Genomic DNA, 22,359 nt, shown 5'->3' on the forward strand with positions numbered 1-22,359 from the left:
GTATACTACATACTATATGTGTGTGTGTGTGTGTGCGAAAATCTGACATAACACACCACTATGAATGTGGAAGGGTGATCCTTTACATCTGCTTCAATCTCAGTGCAGGTTACATTTAAACTCCCTTCATCTCCCACAGCTTTCCCTTATCTGCTTAAAATGAAAACCCCAGTGGCTCCAATCTGCCAATCCCAGTCTTATCAACCGGTACGTTCTGGCTAAGCCAGGATTCGAACAAACCACATCACATAATGCCGGTTTCATCCTCGGACCTGAACACCACTGGGAAAGCAATCAGCGTTTTATTACACAATTGTAACCCAATTGACAGGCAATATCAGGCTCATCTTTTAAACTAAATGTTGCAGATGGGTAAAGCCTGCTTTGTCAATGACTCAACCCAGAGAGATTCTTTGTTTTTTAGGCAGCAAATCTAATAAAGGCAAGGGCCATGTGGACTTAAAAAGACATTGAAAATATAACAGAGAGCCAGGAGGGAGGTTCCACTAAAACAGATACAGAGACGCATACAAACACAACAAACTGAACCGGGGTATCGTTCCAAGAAGAACCTTTAACATTCATGGAATGTTCTTTATAGTGGAAAAAAAAGTTATTTAGAATATTTATGTTCTTAAAAGGTTCTTTGAGGAGCCAAAAATGATTTCTCTATGCAATGCTGTGATGTACCTGTCACCTTTAATTATAGAGTGAAGGAGGCCTTTTTATGTCAAGCCTTTCATTAATGCGTCACCTTCTCTTCAAACTTCTCTGGTCTTAGCAGGTCTGTCAGCTTACTGGTGTAATTGGGATCGCAGCTGTTACCTTGTCCTCACATGCTCCTGTTTAACAAAGAAAGGTTAGATAAGTTCAGGTGAAGTAAATGATGAAACTTTCTCTCTTCATATTGATTCTAGAATGTCCATTCATAAACACACATCAAGGATTGGAATCTTGGTTTAAAGGAATATTCTGGTTTAAGCATCTCTGACTTGCTGTTAATTACCACAAAAAATGTATAAAAGTAAACAAAAACGTGTTCAGTACATTTGTAATGGCGCACCATTGTCCCATAGACACAACACTAAATGAGTGTTTCAAGGATATCAAGAACATTACTTACTTTAAACACAAAACAGCTTGAATGAATGCATTGTTGTTCTATAGCTTGGCTCGAACCTAAACAATGTTACATTATTTTGCGAGGTTGCCAGGAAGGATAGTGCATTGTTTAAGACAGGAAGTTTAGCTTATTGTTAATGGGGGAGAGTCCAAAATAGAACAACTTTCATCATTCAGCTTGCCTACTGGAAGCTTTCCTGCCGAGTTCAACGTCTAGATGACGAGAACAAACCCAACTCTACATATCTACATGTCTCATACGACCCTCCTAATGGCTTCCTATCCAGCTGCCTGCATTTTCTTCACCTCACATCTCCACATCTCTGCTTCCCCTCATTATTTCTCTGCTTTTTTCATGAAATGCTACAATCCAGCCACAACACAGTAATAACGTGGCATTACAAGAGGTCAGTCTTGAACAGCAGACTTCTTAGACAAAATGTTGTCATTCAATTGTTAATTTTTTACTCTGCCATTGAAATGATTCTGTTACAATGGTGCCAACTATAACTTTGGAATTCCACGTAGCCAATACTGAGAAACAGTGAAACTTTCCAGTTCTCAGAATGACGTTTAAACTCTTCTACAGCAATTCTTCTCTTCCGGCATCCCTCGCTTCATTCCTTTCTCACTCTGGCAATCCTACTTTGAAATCAGCATCACCATATCCTTGTTTATTTTTCAACAGACTCCCAATCTTTCCGCAATCTTTGTGTTTATCCTCGAATATGTCTGTGTGCAATCCTCCATTCCTCATTTGCTGAGTGCCTGTTTTGCTGTGACACACATTCGAAAGAGCATGTTACATTATTTCTATATTATTCAATAGCAGTTTACAAGCTACTTTTGTCTTTCTCTTTATTGTAATTCGCAAAAACTTCTGTAGCTCTCTCTTTTCATTCAAAAGATATTGTTATGCAAGGACTAGCTGACAGCTTGTTCTCTATCCATCTTTCAATTGATTTTTTCTCTCTAAAATCAGTGAAGGAAGCATAAGCTGTCGTCACCTCAGAGAAGAGCTGGCTACCACACTAACCCATTGTTCTTTTTCAATGTAATGTATAGACACAGCATGCAGCGGTTTTTCAATTACGATATATTTTACTCACAATGTCACTTCAAACTCTAGATGCTTGCCCTGAATGCCCTGTATTTCATATTTCTCATTTATCTTTAAGTAATGGATTTACTATTGCATCATGGAACAACTGTCTTGCACCACCAAACAAATGTCATTTCAATTTAAAACACTGTTGTTAAAAGGCCTCACATGTGTTCTTGCATGTGCACATCTGCTTGACTCAGAGAAAATTATTTATGAAGGAGAACTTTAGAACTGACATAAACTTGCACATAAATTCAACAGAATTTTTTATCGTCACAGTGAGATTTTCCTTGGGCAAAAAGGTATTTTGATTTCATTCATGAGAATCTATCTAAATCTATTATGAACCATAACGTCTAGCGTTTATGGTATGTCTGTAAAATCATTCCTCATTTGCTATGCCTCTGAAAACCCCAAATCCTCATATAGACTTTTGCTGACCTCTAGGTTTCACATAAGATATTACAACTTAAACACAGTTGATGGACAGTAGATGAATCTTCTGCTGTTTTGATGTCTTTAAAGCCAAACTGATATATATTCGATCTTTGGTTAAAATTAAATATTAAAGACACCACCACTCATAGCTATCATATCAGCACTTCTAAAATCTACCTTACCTGTTTGCACATACATAATAATTATCTGATTTCAAATAATACTTTTTTAAATGATTGGTTTAATGTCAACAGCACTCATTTGCTGTACTAAAAGAGAATATTTATGTTGTAAAGTATCCTATAACCTATAGGCTATATTGTATTTAAATATTTAAAATGTAACAATTGAATATTTTAAATGTCTATGCTACATTTAAAAAAACATATTTTATCATTTTAAAATATATATTATATTAAATAATTTTAATGATAAATGTATAACACATCCGTTTTAGCAGATTATTATAAATGTAGCATTTCTTTTTAATTTTAATTCTTTTGCAACCTACAGTACTCATGTACACAATAAAAAAAACAATGTTTTTATCGTTATATGCATCTGTCGTATTATTTTAATGTAATTTAATTACTCTTACTGTCCTCGAGGCTTATTTACTGTATTTGTTAAAATGGGAGGAGCCTAAGAACAACAAACGGCTCTGATTTGTCGAAAGTGCGCCGCCTTTTGGTCACGTGATAAGCGTTGAGCAAATCACATCCACGCTTTCAAGCACGGGGAAGAGCTACTAACTGTTTGCATGTAGTCCGCCTTTATTGCATTGCAATTGTGCAAAATCAAACGATAATATATTATGATTAATAAGGGTCCCATATGGAAAAGAGTGCGGTCTTACGCTGGACCTGTTCCGAGGGCGAGGCATGGGCACCGGGTCGTGGCCATACGAGAGCTGGTGGTTGTGTTTGGAGGTGGAAACGAGGGAATAGCGACCAATCTGCATGTTTATAACTCGGGTAGGGCACTAAATATACTACATACTATATAGTACAGTGAGTGGATGCATAGTTTATAAAACACACAGAGACGTGACTTCAGATCAGATTCATGTAGTTCCCAGCAATTAATTCACTGAATTAATGAAACAAATCATTGGTTAATATACATTAAAATAGTCAGAGGTACTACTAAACTCTATCAGTGTTTTCATATTCATTAATGCTGACTGGCTTATGTACATTAAAATAGTTAGAAATTCCATGAAACATTTTTAATACATATGTAATGCTGATATACACAATAATGCATTAATGAAAGTTATAAACTACACATTTCAGTGACCAAGCAGTGGTTCCTGCCAGCAGTGAGAGGTGATATCCCACCTGGTTGTGCCGCTCATGGCTTCGTTTGTGAAGGCACAAGGATCCTGGTGTTTGGAGGGATGGTTGAATTTGGCCAGTATACCAACAGCCTCTATGAACTGCAGGTGAGCACTTAATGTAGTTCAGTTAATAGTTTATGATTGTAGTACACAGCTTTAGGAGGGCCCTGATTTCTATCTGTTCTTTCAGGCCAGTCGATGGCTGTGGAAGAAACTGAAGGCTCACCCACCAAGGAACGCATCACCTCCATGTCCACGAATTGGCCACAGCTTCACTCTTCATGCTAATAAGTGTTATCTTTTTGGTGGAATGGCCAATGACAGTGAAGACCCAAATGGAAATGTACCAAGGTGTGCATATTCATATGCATTTATTCATGTCAAATTCAAAAACACATACATACTCACATGGATGATGCACATTTGTGTTTTTATGCAGATATTTAGATGACTTCTATGAGCTGGAGTTGCAGGTCCAGTCTGGCGTTAAAGGCTGGAACATTCCTGAAACCAAAGGTGGAGGCCCGTCAGCCAGGGAATCCCATAGTTCTGTGGTGTACTGTGTTAAGGGTGGAAGTGCCCCAAAGCTCTACATATTTGGGGGCATGTGTGGGCACAGACTGAATGATTTGTGGCAACTAGACTTCGGTAAGGCCTTGTTCATATTGATAAAAATAATAAAGCTGTATGATTTTATAGTAGCTCATTTGGTTTAAGCTGATGTCTTAATTATTTCAGAGACTATGACTTGGTCATTGCCTCCAACCAGAGGTCAACTGCCACTACAGAGGAGCCTGCACACCTCCAATGTGATTGGAAACAAGTAATGCTACAGCCTGTTTCTTTTTTATTAGATTTACTGTAGAGAGCTATTCAGTTTGTGGTCCTAAAAACAGTAAAAATAACAAAGCTTTGCAACTTTAAAAAAAATTGTACGATGCAGAGTTAAAAAATATCAATAAAAGCTTTCTATCATGTAGTTTTTTCACAAAACAAGAATGATTTTTTCATATTATATGTATCAGCTTTAATGCACTCAATGCAGTCAAATATCAAGTTTAAACAACAAAAATATTCAAAATGTATAGTTTAACTTACAATCTGCAAAGGAGTAAAGAAATATGTTCAAATACTCCATTTAATGTCAAATAACTTTACATAAAGTCTATGCCTAATAAAATTAAAATCTATAATTTTCTGTCACTTTGGATTCTGTCGCCTCAGGATTAGGCATAAAATGTCTTTAGAATAATTTATACATGTGAAAATCGGCTGAGAATTGAACAGATAATTGTAACCTGACCTGAAATAGGAATCAAGTCTTTGTGGCAGTTCTTCTGCTGATTAAGGGATAATACAAGACTTCTTCACCTTTCAAATGGTTGTTGAAAGCAAAAATGCTATAAAAACCACATTATGTTTTGTGAGAATGTGTAACATTCTATAGCAAAAAAAGACACTATTTTTTTAAATCAGCACCACAAGATTCGTAAGAAACAAGTATTGGATTTCATTCAGCAAATATGATGCAGGGCAGTGCAATTAGCAGTTTCATGTCACAATGGTTTCAAAATTCCCATTTGAGAAATGACTGAGGCACTTCATGTAATGTTAACAAAACTGCTATTCTGAAAACCCATTTGAAATCCATTAGGGGTGAATTAGCCTCTTGACGTCATGACTGAACAGCTCCATTGTCCATTTCCTCTCTCAATTTCACTTTTCATGCCTAATAAAATTAAAATCTATAATTTTCTGTCACTGTTTGGATTCTGTCGCCTCAGGATTAGGCATAAAATATGTCTTTAGAATAATTTATACATGTGAAAATCGGCTGAGAATTGAACAGATAATTGTAACCTGACCTGAAATAGGAATCAAGTCTTTGTGGCAGTTCTTCTGCTGATTAAGGGATAATACAAGACTTCTTCACCTTTCAAATGGTTGTTGAAAGCAAAAATGCTATAAAAACCACATTATGTTTTGTGAGAATGTGTAACATTCTATAGCAAAAAAAGACACTATTTTTTTAAATCAGCACCACAAGATTCGTAAGAAACAAGTATTGGATTTCATTCAGCAAATATGATGCAGGGCAGTGCAATTAGCAGTTTCATGTCACAATGGTTTCAAAATTCCCATTTGAGAAATGACTGAGGCACTTCATGTAATGTTAACAAAACTGCTATTCTGAAAACCCATTTGAAATCCATTAGGGGTGAATTAGCCTCTTGACGTCATGACTGAACAGCTCCATTGTCCATTTCCTCTCTCAATTTCACTTTTCAATAAAGTCAAGATGTTCAGGGATGGTTCTTCTGTATATTATTTTACCTAATTTTTTCCACAATTTCTCATCTTCTTGCTGTAGGTTATATGTGTTTGGAGGCTGGGTTCCCGTTGGAGAGGCAGAGGACGCGCTTGCCGCAGATGGAGTCAAGTGGGTCTGCACCAACTCTCTTTCCATGCTAAACCTGGGTATGATCAAAAATATTGCGTCATTCCTGCAGCTAGATAATCTCAGAAATTGCTTTAATAACATTCCGTGTTTTATCTTGGTATGGTTTGCTTACTGTAGACACAATGACATGGCATGACTTGACAACGGAAGAACACCAGCATGGATCGGCTTCAGGCGAACAGTTAGTCGAACAGGAAGAGGGTAATACACACTGGCCGAAAGCACGAGCCGGACACTGCGCAGTAGCCATCGGCACTCGACTTTATGTATGGAGTGGGCGAGATGGATACAAAAAGTACAATAACTACCAGGTGTGCTGTAAAGATCTGTGGTACCTGGAAACAGGTGAGTGATAAAGGACGACAGTCATTAAATAAACAAATTTTATATTTGAACTTTGAAATCAACAGGTTGTCATTTGTCGTGTGTAGAGAGGCCTTCCACTCCTAGTGCAGTGTTCCTTGTGAAGTCCACAATTAATATGCTGCATGTCGGCTGGCGGCCCCTACCTGCAGCTGAATGTTATTTGCTTCAGCTGCAGCCAATCACATCTCCTCAGTCCGCTTCCTTTGAACCACAGTCCACACCAACTCCACCACCAGACACTGGAGACAGAAAAGAATCTGTACAAATCGGTATTACAACTTAAACATTTGTTGAATTTAATCTGGGAAAAGGAGTAAGAACCCTGTGTATGTTATTTATAATTTAAATAAATGTTATTTTATTTATATTAATTTTCTGTCTAGACATCCAGGCAAGTGCAGATGTCAAAGTTAGAGGAGAGAGAAAATCTTCATTGCAGGTCAGATTTCTGCATTTTAGTGGAATTTATAAATGAATTTTTATATATTTTTTTCTTAATCTCACAGGGCCTTTCTCGTTTCAGGAAAGCATTTTGAGGCCAAAAAAAGAACCAGGTGAGGACAGGGCAGATGTCCCACCAAAAGGTAACAATGGTAGAAAAGCAAACACTGCTTCTGATATCTAGTTTAATATACATGTTTATTTCCACTCTTGTATTCTCACTTTTGAACTTTCTATGTTAGACAATGGTTTAGTCTCATAGTTAGTCTTATACCTGAAGATGTATTTTTAATGTGCATAATCAAAGATCAAGAAGGTGTTTCCGCGATGCCATCAGATGTGAATAAGGCTGGTAAGCTGAATAGTACATGCCAGAAAGGTATAAGCACACACTTACTGTGGACAATGGACCTGTTTTGGCCAGATTTTACTGTGGTTTTTCACTCTTACTGTTTATGTTCTCATTCACAGAACGGGGAATCTGTACAAATCGGTATTACAACTTAAACATTTGGTATTCGGTGATGTTTTGAACAGTTGTTTTGCAAATTAATCCAATTTAAATGTGTCAAGTTAATAGTATCTAGCTGGTAAGGTTGACATACAATAAATGAGGTGTGGAAATTGCAAGAACTATAATATAAACATATATAAACATTTTACACTTAAAAAATATGCTGTTGAAAACTACATTTTTATATATATATATATATATATATATATATATATATATAGTGCTTGAATTTAATCTGGGAAAAGGAGTAAGAACCCTGTGTATGTTATTTATAATTTAAATAAATGTTATTTTATTTATATTAATTTTCTGTCTAGACATCCAGGCAAGTGCAGATGTCAAAGTTAGAGGAGAGAGAAAATCTTCATTGCAGGTCAGATTTCTGCATTTTAGTGGAATTTATAAATGAATTTTTATATATTTTTTTCTTAATCTCACAGGGCCTTTCTCGTTTCAGGAAAGCATTTTGAGGCCAAAAAAAGAACCAGGTGAGGACAGGGCAGATGTCCCACCAAAAGGTAACAATGGTAGAAAAGCAAACACTGCTTCTGATATCTAGTTTAATATACATGTTTATTTCCACTCTTGTATTCTCACTTTTGAACTTTCTATGTTAGACAATGGTTTAGTCTCATAGTCTTATACCTGAAGATGTATTTTTAATGTGCATAATCAAAGATCAAGAAGGTGTTTCCGCGATGCCATCAGATGTGAATAAGGCTGGTAAGCTGAATAGTACATGCCAGAAAGGTATAAGCACACACTTACTGTGGACAATGGACCTGTTTTGGCCAGATTTTACTGTGGTTTTTCACTCTTACTGTTTATGTTCTCATTCACAGAACGGGACATCTCTCCAATACCATTCCAAAAGGTGTTACAGTGTGTTTCTGTACTAAAGTGTATATAAGTATAAAGTGCCTAAAACACACTGACACATTTACGCCCTGTGCCCTTACAGTCCAAGGACTCTGTGTGGTTTGATGTAGGTGTGTTTAAAACACTATATTGTGAGGTTACACACTACTTCCTGCCTTCTGAGGATGGTGACATGGCATCGACCCTGTCTTGTCAAAACTCATCTGACAGTGAGGTTTGTCTGTGGTTCTGGTTTGGTACTACCACAACTAATTGTAACGGTTTCCAGTTGTGTCGGTGTGTTTTACGTCACCGCTTCTGTCCGACAGTGGAAGTTGCCGGGTCCTCATTGTTTTAAGGATCATGAGAAGCAGGAGTTGGCCTCAGGAGTCACATATAAATTCAGGGTGGCCGGACTGAACAGCCGTGGCCTGGGTGACTTCAGTCCCATCAGCGAGTTTAAAACCTGCCAGCCTGGATTTCCTGGAGCCCCATCTGCTGTAAAAATCACCAAGGTACAATCATTCTTCTCAGTGATGATAAACATTTTGCAAACAAACACGTTTAGATGCTATGTCATGATTTCAGGATAAAGATTCAGTGCATATCACCTGGGAGCCTCCCACCTCTCCGTCCGGTAAGGTCACGGAGTATTCCATGTACTTGGCAGTGAGGAAAAGTCGAGGGAACAGCGTGGAGCGACCTGGCGAGCTGGCCTTCATCCGAATTTACTGCGGTACCAAGACCTCATGCACAGTGAGCGAAAGCCAGCTGAGCAACGCACACATCGACTGCTCTGCACGGCCTGCCGTCGTCTTCCGAATCGCTGCCAAGAATGAGCAGGGCTACGGTCCGGCCACTCAGATCCGCTGGCTGCAAGGTGTGCAAGAACTTCTAAAGCTTTGACTCATGAGTGTATCCTCATCAAATCCTAATTTTTCCTTGTGTTGATGTATGTCCTATTGAACAGGAAGTTGGGGAGGGTCTCATATTCAAATAGCCTTTGGTTTTTGTGTCAAAGCCATGAAACATATGCAAAGTGAATTCCGTTTCATGGGTCTTTAAGAAGAGTTGCTTGTAGAAAAACAGCAATTATGGCATTTAAACTCTACACAAACCAATCATAATTTCAATTAAAGAAATATTTAAGAGCCAGCTTACCTTTATTATGGCATTGTTCATGCTGTTGATGTTTACTGGCCAAGTATTTGACCAAAAATACAGCAAAAACAATATTGTGAAATATTATTATACTTTTAAATAGCTGTTTTAATATATTTTAAAATGTAATTTATTCTTGTGATGGCAAAGCTGAATTTTCAGCATCATTACTCCAGTCTTCAGTATCACATGATCCTTCAGAAACCATTCTAATATGCTGATTTGCTGCTCAAGAATAAGTTCTTATCATCAATATTGAAAACAGTTGTGCCGATTAATATTTTTGTGGAATCCATGAATCTTTTTTTTTCAGGTTTATTTGATGAATAGAAAGTTCAAAAGAACAGTATATTTAAAAATATAAATCTTTCGTAACATTATAAATGTCTTTACTGTCACTTTTGATCAATTTCATGCCAAATAAAATAACTTGTTTCGTTAATTCCTTTAATTTCCCAAATGTCTGAACAGTAGTGTACACTACAATATAATCTCAAGTGCAACATACAGTCCAGTCCTAACAGCTGAACGTGTCGTCCTACAGGTAAGCTGAAATCATCAGTGACGCAGGCAGACTCCAGTCCTCCAGCAGCAGAGCCTGACACCACCTGCAGATGAACTCTCACCCCTGACGGTCGGCCAGCTGCTGCACTGACTGCCAAAGCTCTAATACTTCAGGACTGCATTTCACTCTCTCTATTATTCCACAAAGCCTTTTGCCATTTTAATTTAACTCCTCTGTGTATAGGATTGTCCCAGTCCACTGTGTTTTTCTGGAACTTGATTGCCTTTTAATGTCATGGTATGGTTTATACAGTAAGCTTTAGGTTTATCAGTATCAGTCAAATTGTTCATCATCACTGTAAAAATGTACATTTTACTTTAACACTTTTTATATTGAGTTCATAAATCTATTTTTATTATGGACTGTTATAGCCACAGACAACACTTTTTTTTTAATATCTCCAAATCCCTACTATGGTTTTTGTAAGCAAAATTCATTCATGCCTTAGTGGAAAATGAGCTACTTCCCCATATCTTAAACTGAATGTACCTTTCTTAAAATAGGCTCCTGTATTTTTAGGAACTGCATAATTGCCAGTAGTTTGAACAAACAGCTCCACCAGAGCTCCCTTCATTTGTTTTTTTATCATTTGATTGAGCTGTTTTTTTTTTTCCGAAAAGCCATCCAGTTCTTACTCTTAACAGACTTTTAACTGGAAACTTTTTTTAGTTTTGTTACCATTACAAAAACATTAATTCTACATTGTGCTATAAAAGCTGAATTTATTAAACATAATAATACATCTATTTTAACATTAACCCTGCACAATTACTATAATCTGTCTACTGGGGGATTTTTAATATCCCATTTGTAGAATTGCTTATGCAGTTGTACATAAGAGATTATATCTGTATTATGTTCCATTAGCATGCCACTAACCTAGAGAACTACAAAGAGTACTAATGACACAGATTGTACTATTTCAAACAGAGCTCTTAAAAACATTGATCCGTCGGGGATGTGATGCACCACAACCCTTTCTTGATCATAAAATAATCTTTGAATTTCTTTTTGCGACCACTTAGTTTTTTTTACATTTTTCCCACAACATTTTGGTCAAATATAGAGCATTTTTGGCGTTCACTCCCATAATGGTCTTCTTGTGTATACTAAAATGTATTGCAATAAAATTCAGTTGGAAACCACTGTTATGGCAAGGTATACATTTGTTCAAATTAATTTTGATCTTGACCATTTTTATCAGTTTCTTTTTTAAGACATACTTTAAACAACATTCAAACAAAGCCAGATCACTTTTTTATTCAAAGAATCAGCATAATGTCAGTTCAATAGGTTAATTAAAATCAAATGTCATATCAAATGAGAATTCCCTTAATTCTGGGAATGTAAATTGTCAATATGGACTTTCTGTCTTCCCACTGCCCCATCCCAAACTTTAAAAATGATTAAATACAAGAAACCCCCCAAAAAAGTCATAATTTGGTGCGGCCTGTACCAAGCAGACCAATCAAAACAAACTGGCCTAAATATAATACTGAATGAATTACATGACATCACTTTAGATCAAATCAGGCAACAGGCACTTTTGTTCATTCTCTGGTAACCAGGCATCTCTTGGTCTTCCAGCACTGACCTGAAAACTTTGCAAGGCAAGAGATAAGTGTCCGGACACTGGACAGGCTACTAGATATAGTCACACCGGTCTTCAGTCATGAGAATTGTATCTGTTGCACACCAGGGATCTAAAGGAGCAGAAAAAGAGAGACTGTTTAAACACTGAGCATAACTAAAATTTACTACAGAAAAGGGTTCAGTGTCAGATTTTTTTTAATCAAACATCAAGCATTTTCAGTCATATATCTGTAGGTTAACATGGGTTGGTTTACATACTAACCTGCTGGTACGAAGTGGTGTATACCATCACGTTCTGTTGCTGGCCATCTGCAGTGATCAGTCCTGCAGGCAACTGACCAGCTGTGAGTTAAAGTAAAACACAAAATTAATTCACTATGGAAACCTTTTAAAACACTAATAGCTGTAAATAAGCAAGAGAATAGTGCCATATGTTTCAACTGCATAACATTTTCTGAACAAGGCACTTGCTAAAGAGTTTAGATAAATCTCTTATGTCAACTCTGAAGGAAAATAGGCATGCATGAAACAAGTGAAAAAAAAGAAGAATATAAAAGCTTTATGCATGAAAGAGTTTGCACTTACTGAAACTGTCATCTGTAAGCTCTTCTCCAAGGCCTTCACTGACTGCAACCGGATTGATTCCTTTCTCACCCTTCATTGCCTTGGAAACATGAATATGTTACTTCACTTCTGACCAAAATTTGTGCTCTAAAAATGATATTCATGATGACACATGCAGAATATCACATGTGAGTGAGTGAGTGAGCAATACCTCTCTGAACTTCTGCAGGTAGAGTTTAAGCGGCTCCACGTACATGTCAAAACCCAGAGTGGACATAGCAAACAGGATGTCCTCTCCGTTTATGGTCTTGCGCTTCTCTTGATGGCATCTCTCACTGGCCTCAGATGTGATGAAGCTGATGAACTCGCTCACACACTCCTGAACACACTCTTTTGCATCCTTTGCTATCTGTGATTGAAAAGAGAGATGACAGAAGCGATCAAGGTTACTTATACATAAGATTAGGATCTTATATAGACTGCACTAAAAAAGAACAATTTCTAGCTAATAAAATATTTTGAAAACAGTTTTTTTTATTATTACAAGGTCTCCATACCTGGAAACAATTTTAAAATTCCCTGATATTACCTTTCCAGTCTGTGGGATGGCATTCTTCATGATGCGGGCGACATTTGCGATGGGAAGGTAGATGTCCTGTTCTCGAAAATAGTCTTTGCTGCCATTGCCATCTTCATGGTCATTGAAACTTTCATCCCCATCATCTGCACAAGAGAAAAAACATGACAATGGACAATCAAACTTACCTCATAATAATCATGTTCTTCATTATCTCTAACAAAGATTAATTATTTATGGTGACATCATGTCCATACCATCCTGGGTCTGTAAGACATATGTCCCTCCGGTCATATACTCTCCAGTTATTCCTAACTGAGTGGTATCTGTGGTGCTGCTGTCTCCGTCCATCTGAAAACATAAACAATGAGGGTTAAGGTATTTATTCCAATTACAGCTTTATAATGAGCAAAAATATACACACATGATACAAGACAACCAAAAAAACACTCTCCAAAAAGTATTAAAAATAATACTGAAAACCCGTATTAAATAATAACCATATATATAATATTTATAAAACATTTACACATTTAGCAGACGCTTTTATCCAACGAGAAACAAAAAGTACACTTACAAATGAGGAACAGAAAGTAATTCGTCAAACATGTATTTACAAAATATAACTTAAATAATAAAATAAATACGCAAAAACATGTACGTGGCTCTGGATATGTTATTAATAGAGTTAATAATTGGTCATATAATGATTTGTACGTCTTTCTGGCAGCCTTTGTTTTATAGTCAGCTAGCAGGTTAGCATCGTAACCGCTCACGCTTACAAATTACACGCATTTAACATAAGAAAATAGCTTATTTATGAACAATTTGGATACTTTAACCAGAAATGAACTGTCTTCTTTTTAATTAAACTTGTTGTTGATTAAATGTGGTTAAATGAGGCTTCGGGGCCTCCATCTCTACACTCAAATTATCCCTTACCCATCCTCAAACATTCATTATTTTAAGACTTCCTGCATTTAACGGCTGCTTCGGCCTGGTAAAACCCGTAAAAACCTGTCGGTATCGGCCTTTTCTATCCGTTAAACACGAGAATTACCGCTGAAGCGGATCATTCGACCGGAGCCACAAATACAAACCTGACTCGCGCTCGCGCTGCGACTTGATTGGACGGAAACGGGACTGCGCGAGACCGTCTGTGCCCGCGCTTGTGCACGCGCGGATATCGGTCACCAGGGGGCGCGCTTGAAATGAGATTGTGAATTAAAGCTACAGAAGAGGTTGCGTTTATCGACATGTCTATGTTCCTTTTGTCTAGCAAATCGATTTTATTGACCTTAATCATTAAAACGTTGTTTTTTCATCATGTTCCCTTCATTTGGTTTGATGACATGATTAGACCCATACTCATTACTATGTGGGTAATTATCATATAAATTAATTTTATGGAAATAGGTGGAAATCCTATACACACATCCCTCTAATTTCCCTTTCCTTCCTGTTTTCATGTCTCTGGTAAATGGAGCTAGAGCTCAATTTGACAAAAGAACTGAATGAGGTGAATTTCAAATTAAAATGCAGTCTGTTTATCACCACCAACTGTGAAACCTTTCATTTTTCTGGATTATTTGCTTCATATTTTTTTTACTTTTTTTCTTAATGAGTGAATAATGCACCTATAGGCGATGCTTCATTACTTTAAAAGTGCCATATGCTCAAAGTGATGGCAATGTTGCACAGTCAAGCGAGTGAAAAAGTAACTAAATGCTCTGCTTCTCTTTGAATGTGGTTGGAAGATATGGTTTTGTCTCTTTAATCATTTTTGAAAGTTTTTTGAAGCTAAATATATGTGCGTAGTTCGGACCTATCAAATTAAAGTTAAAGTAAATAATATAATTTTTATTTTTACCAACTTCTGACTGCTTGTGATACATTCTTGTAAGAATATTTTACCAGATGCTTGTACAAAGAAGCAGATCTTTCCTAAGAGTAGCAGGTTAATCACAGCCATTAGTGCACAGTAATGGCTTTAACTAATTGCTTACAGTCAAATAAAAATATAACACCATTTCACCCCATCCTGGCTGCATATTTTGAATCTAAACTGGCACCAAAGCTACACTTACAGTCACAGGCTGACCACAAATAACTGCATTTACCAGGAGTTTCCCAGCATACTTTTTATGCTGTAATTTCTCGCTGTACAGTAAAAACTCTCTTCTCTTCTGCTCACAGGGACTCAGAGGACATCAACACCATGACCTTGTAATTCTGGCCTAATTCCCTGAGCGCTTCCTCTTGGGAATGGACACCTCAGAAAGTGCCTCTAATCAGCAGGTCCAATGCAAAATCACTCATGAATTTTAAACGTTTCTGCTTCACTCAGCACTGAATGCTGTGGACCGTGAATGCATAATTATATTAGCGACTGCTTATTGAGGAGGAAATGTTGTGGCAGTTTATATCCATATAAATGAAGACTTAATTTTCAATTTTGAATTGCTACAAACTCTTCAGCACTCACCCAAGAAACTTTGAAGATTATGTAGAGACATTTCTGCCTGTGATAATCTCGTTAATGTGTAATTAACATTCTTTTTGACTTTCAGTTTTTACCATTGATTAGTTCCTTCTCTAAGTCTTGTGATTGGCTTTGTGTTGTAAATGCACACTTCACCACAGGGGGACATCGGCTGAACACTGTTTGCCTAAAGCTGGATAAGCAAACTGGTGTATAGCAGGTTGAAACTCAGTTCGCTTTCTATATTTAAAGGCTTCCAATTTATTTATCTAAACAGTGTGTTGATTTATGGCTTTTCGTCTGGAATAAAACTGATTTTAAATTACATTAATAACCCTTGGTGGCATATATTTAATGGTCTAGTTAGTTGTTGTTTTTTCTGGTCTTTCCAGCTTCTGCATTATTTACCAGCACATACTCAAATATTTTCCACCAACCTGACCACAGTCATAATGTAGATTGGGATTTTTAGGCCAGTAGTCCATGCTCTGATGAACTTGCTCTTGTAAATACATGATGAATGAGCACAATGATTTCAGTAGGTTACTGCACAGCAGCAGTTCATCATCTATAAGAGAAACCAAATGACTTGGTTTATAACACATAATAAATTATACATGTATTCATGTATTTACTATGCCTTTTGACTTGATGAGGTTTAACTTAAGGATTTAAAAAAAAAATCTGTTTATTTTTTTCTAGTTTTATTACAATTTTATTTTATGTATATTTTGTTTATTTTGTATTTATTATTAGTTATAATAATAATAATAATAATAATAATATTTTCAGCTGAAATGCAATTTTATTAAATGAATAAATGTATGAAAAAATAAACAAACAAATAAATAACTGAAAGCTACTTCTTTTCTTATTATACTTATTTTATTTATGTATATATGTGCATGTATTATATGCAAAGTACAATATATAATTTATTAGTATTAATGCTAATATTTTGTTTATATGTGTATGTTGTTTCTATAACATACAATGTATTAACTTAATTATTAGTGCCTATTTATATGTATGTAGTTTATACAATGTATAAATTAATAATAATAATAATAATAATGTTTCAGCTAAAATGCAATTTTATTAAATAAATAAATGAACAAACAAACAAACCTTCCCATGTTGTTTGAATCAGATTTACAATAAGAACAATAGCTACAATAATTAACTGTGGTTACTATATGGTAAATTTGACAATTTTTCACATATGCAATAACCATCAAATTCAGTGGCAGACTTTGGTTTGAGACACTGGGTCATGGATATAAGGGGTATGCACTGTAAAAATGTCAAACCACTAACTAAAAATTCAGATTGCAATGCTGGATTTATTTATTTTTTTAAGAAACTTTAAGCACTTTTTGACCTCTTTGAATTCAAATGCAGATGTAGAAATTATAATTGCGACTTTGAAAACTCGTAAAAAGCGAATAGCAATGCGAAGAAAGTATTGGGGCAAGTCAAATGGAAACATAGTTGCTGTTATAAGATATGGATGAAAGCATGTTTACAGTGTGGGCGCGCTCATTCACCGCGCGGCGAAAGGAGGCGGAGTTTCGCTCGCCGCTGTAGTCTAGTGTGCGGAGGAAGGTAGTGCACTCCAGGGAGCTGCGCTGAGATCTTTGAGACACGGACGCAGGCGGCAGCAGCGAGAGCATCAGCATCAAACATAGACCCGCTGTACGGGGCTCGGCAGCCTCCCTCCGTCCCTCCGTCTCTCCGTGCCCAGCCATGAAACAGATGTTACTGGACCTCATGAGGATGAGTAGGATCTGCCGGATGGTGCTGGCCACTTGTTTAGGATCTTTTATTCTGGTCATCTTCTATTTCCAAAGTATGTTCCAACCAGGTAGGACTTCGTCACGGTTTCATCATAAAGGCTTTTAATCGATTTAAGATGCTCTTTTGTAGCCCGTGACATGGTGATTTAGTGTGGAAGAATGTCATTAATAACCAATGAGCTGTTTGAAGGAGCGCATATCGATCAGCAGCAGCGAGTGAATGATGTACTGACTCGCATCAAAGCTCCAGCTGTCTGTAGCCTGTTTATGTATTTGTAATCTTTTACTTATATGAAACACAATGGGTAGAGCCCGGGTCCGTTGTTTAGTGTTGTGGAGGGACGCTCATTGTCTCCGGTGGCCGGTATACAGTAGAGTCACTGTACTGATTCAAAGAGCTTACACGCTGTACAAACATTCATACATCAATACTGACACACAGTTGACATACATTCGCCTTGCTGCTTCTGTTCATAACAGTCACTTTTATTGCCGTGAAATTGAATATTAAGTAAAGTGGACGAACATATGTAATTCAATAACCGAGGAAAATATCTCTGAATATAGTGCAACATTCTTGTATTGTGTAGATTGTGCTTTACTGGTTGAGCAATTTCCTTCATGAGACAATCAGTCAGTCAATCTGTCTAGTCTAAACCCACTGGAACTCCACATACGGTGTGCATAGAAAACATCTGGAAATTGTATTCTACTTATTTAGGCTTTTTCAAAGAACAATTTAAAAGTTCTATCTATCTATCTATCTATCTATCTATCTATCTATCTATCTAAACTGGAACTCCACACACGTTGTGCATAGAACACATCTGGAAATTGTATTGATGGATGATGTAGGATGTATAATGACGCCTGTCTGTTAGACTTTTCCATTGTCATGCTCACCAGTTTGGTTCATCTTGACCAGAGCATGTAGCATGTCATCTGTTTTGGGGGGGGGGGAATGTGTCTCTGGGAACGGTGAGTCATCAGCATCACTGGCATGTGAAGGTTATCAGCAGTCCGCTGGAATGCCCATGTCATCATCGTCTCACTCAAAGGGGATGCTGAAACAAGACAGAGGAACTTATGAGTTCATGCACACTCATCCAGATGTGGTCTCCAGATCTGCACTTGATGTTTTACAGAAGATCAGAAGTGCACATTATGACGCATGGCTTCTTGTGTTTTATTGATTTAAAGGAATAGTTCAAACGAAAAATGAAAATGTACTCACCCTCAGGCCATCCAACATGTAGGAGTTTGTTTCTTCATCGGAACAGATTTGGAGAAATTCAGCGTTACATTACATGCTCACCATTGGATCTTCTGCAGTGAATGGGTGCCGTCAGAATGAGAGTCCAAACAGCTGATAAAAACATCACAATAATCCAAAAGAAATCGGCACAAATTTCATTATTAAGAAATCTTTTATTTTTGCTTCTGGTTAAAATATGAGTCTTCTATCCATTATATTGCTTTTTCCAGTGAAAAAGTTGTGTATATGAATCAGGAGATAAATATGTACAGATCAAAGACTGTTTACAAGCGAAGACAGTCCAAAACATCAACAACAGGGAATTTTCACCAGAGGAAGCATTAATATGGATTATGGACTGGTATTTTGGCAAGAAACAACAGTTTAAGGTTAAAACAAGGATGGATTTGTTTCTTTCAAACACGCATCTTTTTTCTTCAAAATACTTTAAGTGATGGACTGGATTTGTGTGAATTACTTGTGGATTATTGTGATGTTTTTATCAGCTGTTTGGATTCTCATTCTGACGGCATCCATTCACTGCAGAGGATCCATTGATGAGCAAGTGATGTAATGCTAAATCAAATCTCCAAATCTGTTCCAATGAAGAAACAAACTCATGTACATTTACCTACTCATGTCAATTTTGAGCAAATTTAAATTTTTGGGTGGTCTATTCCTTTTTTTCAAAGCATCGCTGGGGTGCAGTGGCATCCCATGGTCTGTTGTGACGTACGGGCATTTTTTGCATGGTCGTACGAGCAGCTGTTTCTAAACGCATCTGTGCATCCCACATGCTTATGAACAATGTCTAATACAACAGTCTCCCTTATGCTCAACTTTGGCTTGACAGGTGTTTCAGTTTCCTCTTCCGTTTTTGTGTGTGTGTGTGTCTATGGCCACATGCCCTTGCTCTTTTCTCCTTTCCTCCCCCCGCGTGTGACCTGATTATGCACTCTAGCCTACAAACATACCCTGAGAACACACTGGCACAGCACGAGACACACACTCACACTGGAAAGCGCCTCAAGTGGACCTGAGCAGTTGAATGGTAGGCTGATGTAATGCTTCAGTGTGTTTACGGTGAGTCATCAGCATCACTGGCATGTGAAGGTTATCAGCAGTCCGCTGGAATGCCCATGTCATCATCGTCTCACTCAAAGGGGATGCTGAAACAAGACAGAGGAACTTATGAGTTCATGCACACTCATCCAGATGTGGTCTCCAGATCTGCACTTGATGTTTTACAGAAGATCAGAAGTGCACATTATGACGCATGGCTTCTTGTGTTTTATTGATTTAAAGGAATAGTTCAAACGAAAAATGAAAATGTACTCACCCTCAGGCCATCCAACATGTAGGAGTTTGTTTCTTCATCGGAACAGATTTGGAGAAATTCAGCGTTACATTACATGCTCACCATTGGATCTTCTGCAGTGAATGGGTGCCGTCAGAATGAGAGTCCAAACAGCTGATAAAAACATCACAATAATCCAAAAGAAATCGGCACAAATTTCATTATTAAGAAATCTTTTATTTTTGCTTCTGGTTAAAATATGAGTCTTCTATCCATTATATTGCTTTTTCCAGTGAAAAAGTTGTGTATATGAATCAGGAGATAAATATGTACAGATCAAAGACTGTTTACAAGCGAAGACAGTCCAAAACATCAACAACAGGGAATTTTCACCAGAGGAAGCATTAATATGGATTATGGACTGGTATTTTGGCAAGAAACAACAGTTTAAGGTTAAAACAAGGATGGATTTGTTTCTTTCAAACACGCATCTTTTTTCTTCAAAATACTTTAAGTGATGGACTGGATTTGTGTGAATTACTTGTGGATTATTGTGATGTTTTTATCAGCTGTTTGGATTCTCATTCTGACGGCATCCATTCACTGCAGAGGATCCATTGATGAGCAAGTGATGTAATGCTAAATCAAATCTCCAAATCTGTTCCAATGAAGAAACAAACTCATGTACATTTACCTACTCATGTCAATTTTGAGCAAATTTAAATTTTTGGGTGGTCTATTCCTTTTTTTCAAAGCATCGCTGGGGTGCAGTGGCATCCCATGGTCTGTTGTGACGTACGGGCATTTTTTGCATGGTCGTACGAGCAGCTGTTTCTAAACGCATCTGTGCATCCCACATGCTTATGAACAATGTCTAATACAACAGTCTCCCTTATGCTCAACTTTGGCTTGACAGGTGTTTCAGTTTCCTCTTCCGTTTTTGTGTGTGTGTGTGTCTATGGCCACATGCCCTTGCTCTTTTCTCCTTTCCTCCCCCCGCGTGTGACCTGATTATGCACTCTAGCCTACAAACATACCCTGAGAACACACTGGCACAGCACGAGACACACACTCACACTGGAAAGCGCCTCAAGTGGACCTGAGCAGTTGAATGGTAGGCTGATGTAATGCTTCAGTGTGTTTATGATGATCCGAGAATGAGAAAGAATCTGGGTTACAGTGATTGGTTCCAACTTGTAAACAACTAAATACTTTCTATTTCAATAGCACAGTCATGAGAACATACAACATGCATGCTAACATGATTTAATTGTGAATAAATCAGCTTCATATTTCTCCAAAAATTGGACTGTAACCTCTTTTAAAGAAACTGAGGGGAAAGTATTTCCTATGGTAATCAACATTTGAACCTGGAATATTTGTTTAATATCTCAGATATTTTTCAAAAGAGGTCTGTGCAATGATATGTCAATGTACAAAATCAAAAGCCATAGATTTCAATATTTCTTATCACATTTCTGTATGTTAAAGTTATCTGAGCTATGCTATCTGCTTTTTATAGCTCAGTTGTCTCTATTTTTAATTCTCGATATTTAATATTTTGCTATTTTAATAATTAGGAATTTTAGAAGAAACATCTGAGAAAAAGTTATAAAAGTTAATAACGAAGAACTGTTGATAAAAGCAACTTCAGAGTGATACAGTTTTCCTCTGGGCAGGACTGGAGAGATAGAAGGAAATATGGGGTGGAAAGGAACAAAAATGAATTGAGATAAGAGATAAGGAGTGTCTGCAGGGAGCTCAACATTCCTTAAGGGTTGGTTGCTCAGGGCCAGGACGAGGACCCAGACCAGCAGACCAAAGAATCCCGGTTCTTCCTGAGAGCTTAGATAAGGCTGTCTTTCTGTATTTGTGTGACTGACTTTCCCTGATGTATATGGCTGTCTTTCTTCTTCATCTTCCGAGTCTGTTGAGGACTGGCATTTGATGTTTATGAATGATAAAGGTCACGCCAACGTGAAAACAAATGACATACCAAAGCTCAAATCACACTCTCTGTTTGCTGTTGAGCAAGTGTTTGCCTGCCAGTTCTGAGCTCACTGTTGTTGTTTTTTTTGTGTCCTTTTTTTGAGAGTGCATATGTAGGATATCCTGTTTGTGTGATCTTGGTGGTCCCGTTGTTTTTCAAGCTCTTGCCATCAATTTGCACACACCCACATGCTCAAGCTGGTCCCAGAGAGATGTGGACACTGGTACAGCTGGAGTATTAACATTTCAGAATACATTTTAATAGTTTAATCATATGATATGCTGTCATAATGTTTATGTATTACAAATAATAAATTATAACTGTAAAAAATTATATATATATATATATATATATATTAATATATATTAATGTTACACACACACACACACACACACACACACACACATATACATTTTTTTATAAGACAGAGACAGA

The 22,359-nt window shown here is 37.1% G+C and overlaps 3 protein-coding genes across 7 annotated transcripts in view; 2 read left to right on the plus strand and 1 right to left on the minus strand.

Moving 5' to 3' along the window:
• The first annotated feature begins 3,406 nt into the window (after positions 1-3,406).
• LOC107656316 (host cell factor 2-like) lies at positions 3,407-10,922 on the plus strand. The gene is made up of 15 exons (XM_016444094.1): positions 3,407-3,639; positions 3,961-4,109; positions 4,195-4,355; positions 4,444-4,652; positions 4,743-4,827; positions 6,376-6,482; positions 6,583-6,810; positions 6,897-7,100; positions 7,215-7,270; positions 7,355-7,415; positions 8,629-8,672; positions 8,748-8,879; positions 8,974-9,159; positions 9,233-9,524; positions 10,350-10,922. Exons 1-15 carry the CDS (start codon positions 3,480-3,482, stop codon positions 10,421-10,423), a joined length of 2,148 nt encoding a protein of 715 aa, XP_016299580.1. The 5' UTR covers positions 3,407-3,479; the 3' UTR covers positions 10,424-10,922.
• A 694-nt stretch (positions 10,923-11,616) lies between these two features.
• Positions 11,617-14,297, minus strand: LOC107656315 (nuclear transcription factor Y subunit beta-like). 4 transcript variants are annotated; one of them, XM_016444091.1, is made up of 7 exons: positions 14,205-14,297; positions 13,362-13,455; positions 13,117-13,250; positions 12,739-12,936; positions 12,549-12,627; positions 12,226-12,305; positions 11,617-12,073 (listed from the first exon to the last, which is right to left on the minus strand). In XM_016444091.1, the coding sequence occupies exons 2-7, from the start codon at positions 13,453-13,455 to the stop codon at positions 12,041-12,043; spliced, it is 618 nt and encodes a 205-aa protein (XP_016299577.1). In that variant the 5' UTR covers positions 14,205-14,297; the 3' UTR covers positions 11,617-12,040. The 4 variants fall into 4 exon arrangements, with proteins under 4 accessions (XP_016299577.1, XP_016299576.1, XP_016299579.1 ...); XM_016444090.1 differs by having other exon boundaries at positions 14,165-14,221; XM_016444093.1 differs by lacking the exon at positions 14,205-14,297 and adding an exon at positions 14,122-14,200.
• A 2,918-nt stretch (positions 14,298-17,215) lies between these two features.
• LOC107656313 (carbohydrate sulfotransferase 11-like) overlaps positions 17,216-22,359 on the plus strand; it is a 44,706-nt gene continuing 39,562 nt past the window's right edge. Inside the window, exon 1 of one of the 2 annotated variants that reach the window (XM_016444088.1) lies at positions 17,216-17,450. In XM_016444088.1, coding sequence (XP_016299574.1) covers positions 17,333-17,450 — 118 coding nt within the window. In that variant the 5' untranslated portion in view covers positions 17,216-17,332. The remainder of the gene's footprint in view (positions 17,451-22,359) is intronic. The other variant, XM_016444089.1, reaches the window with a different exon arrangement.

This window comes from Sinocyclocheilus anshuiensis, unplaced genomic scaffold (genome assembly GCF_001515605.1).
Source record: "Sinocyclocheilus anshuiensis isolate Anshui unplaced genomic scaffold, SAMN03320099.WGS_v1.1 scaffold183, whole genome shotgun sequence".
In the NCBI taxonomy this organism is placed as follows: Eukaryota; Metazoa; Chordata; class Actinopteri; order Cypriniformes; family Cyprinidae; genus Sinocyclocheilus; species Sinocyclocheilus anshuiensis.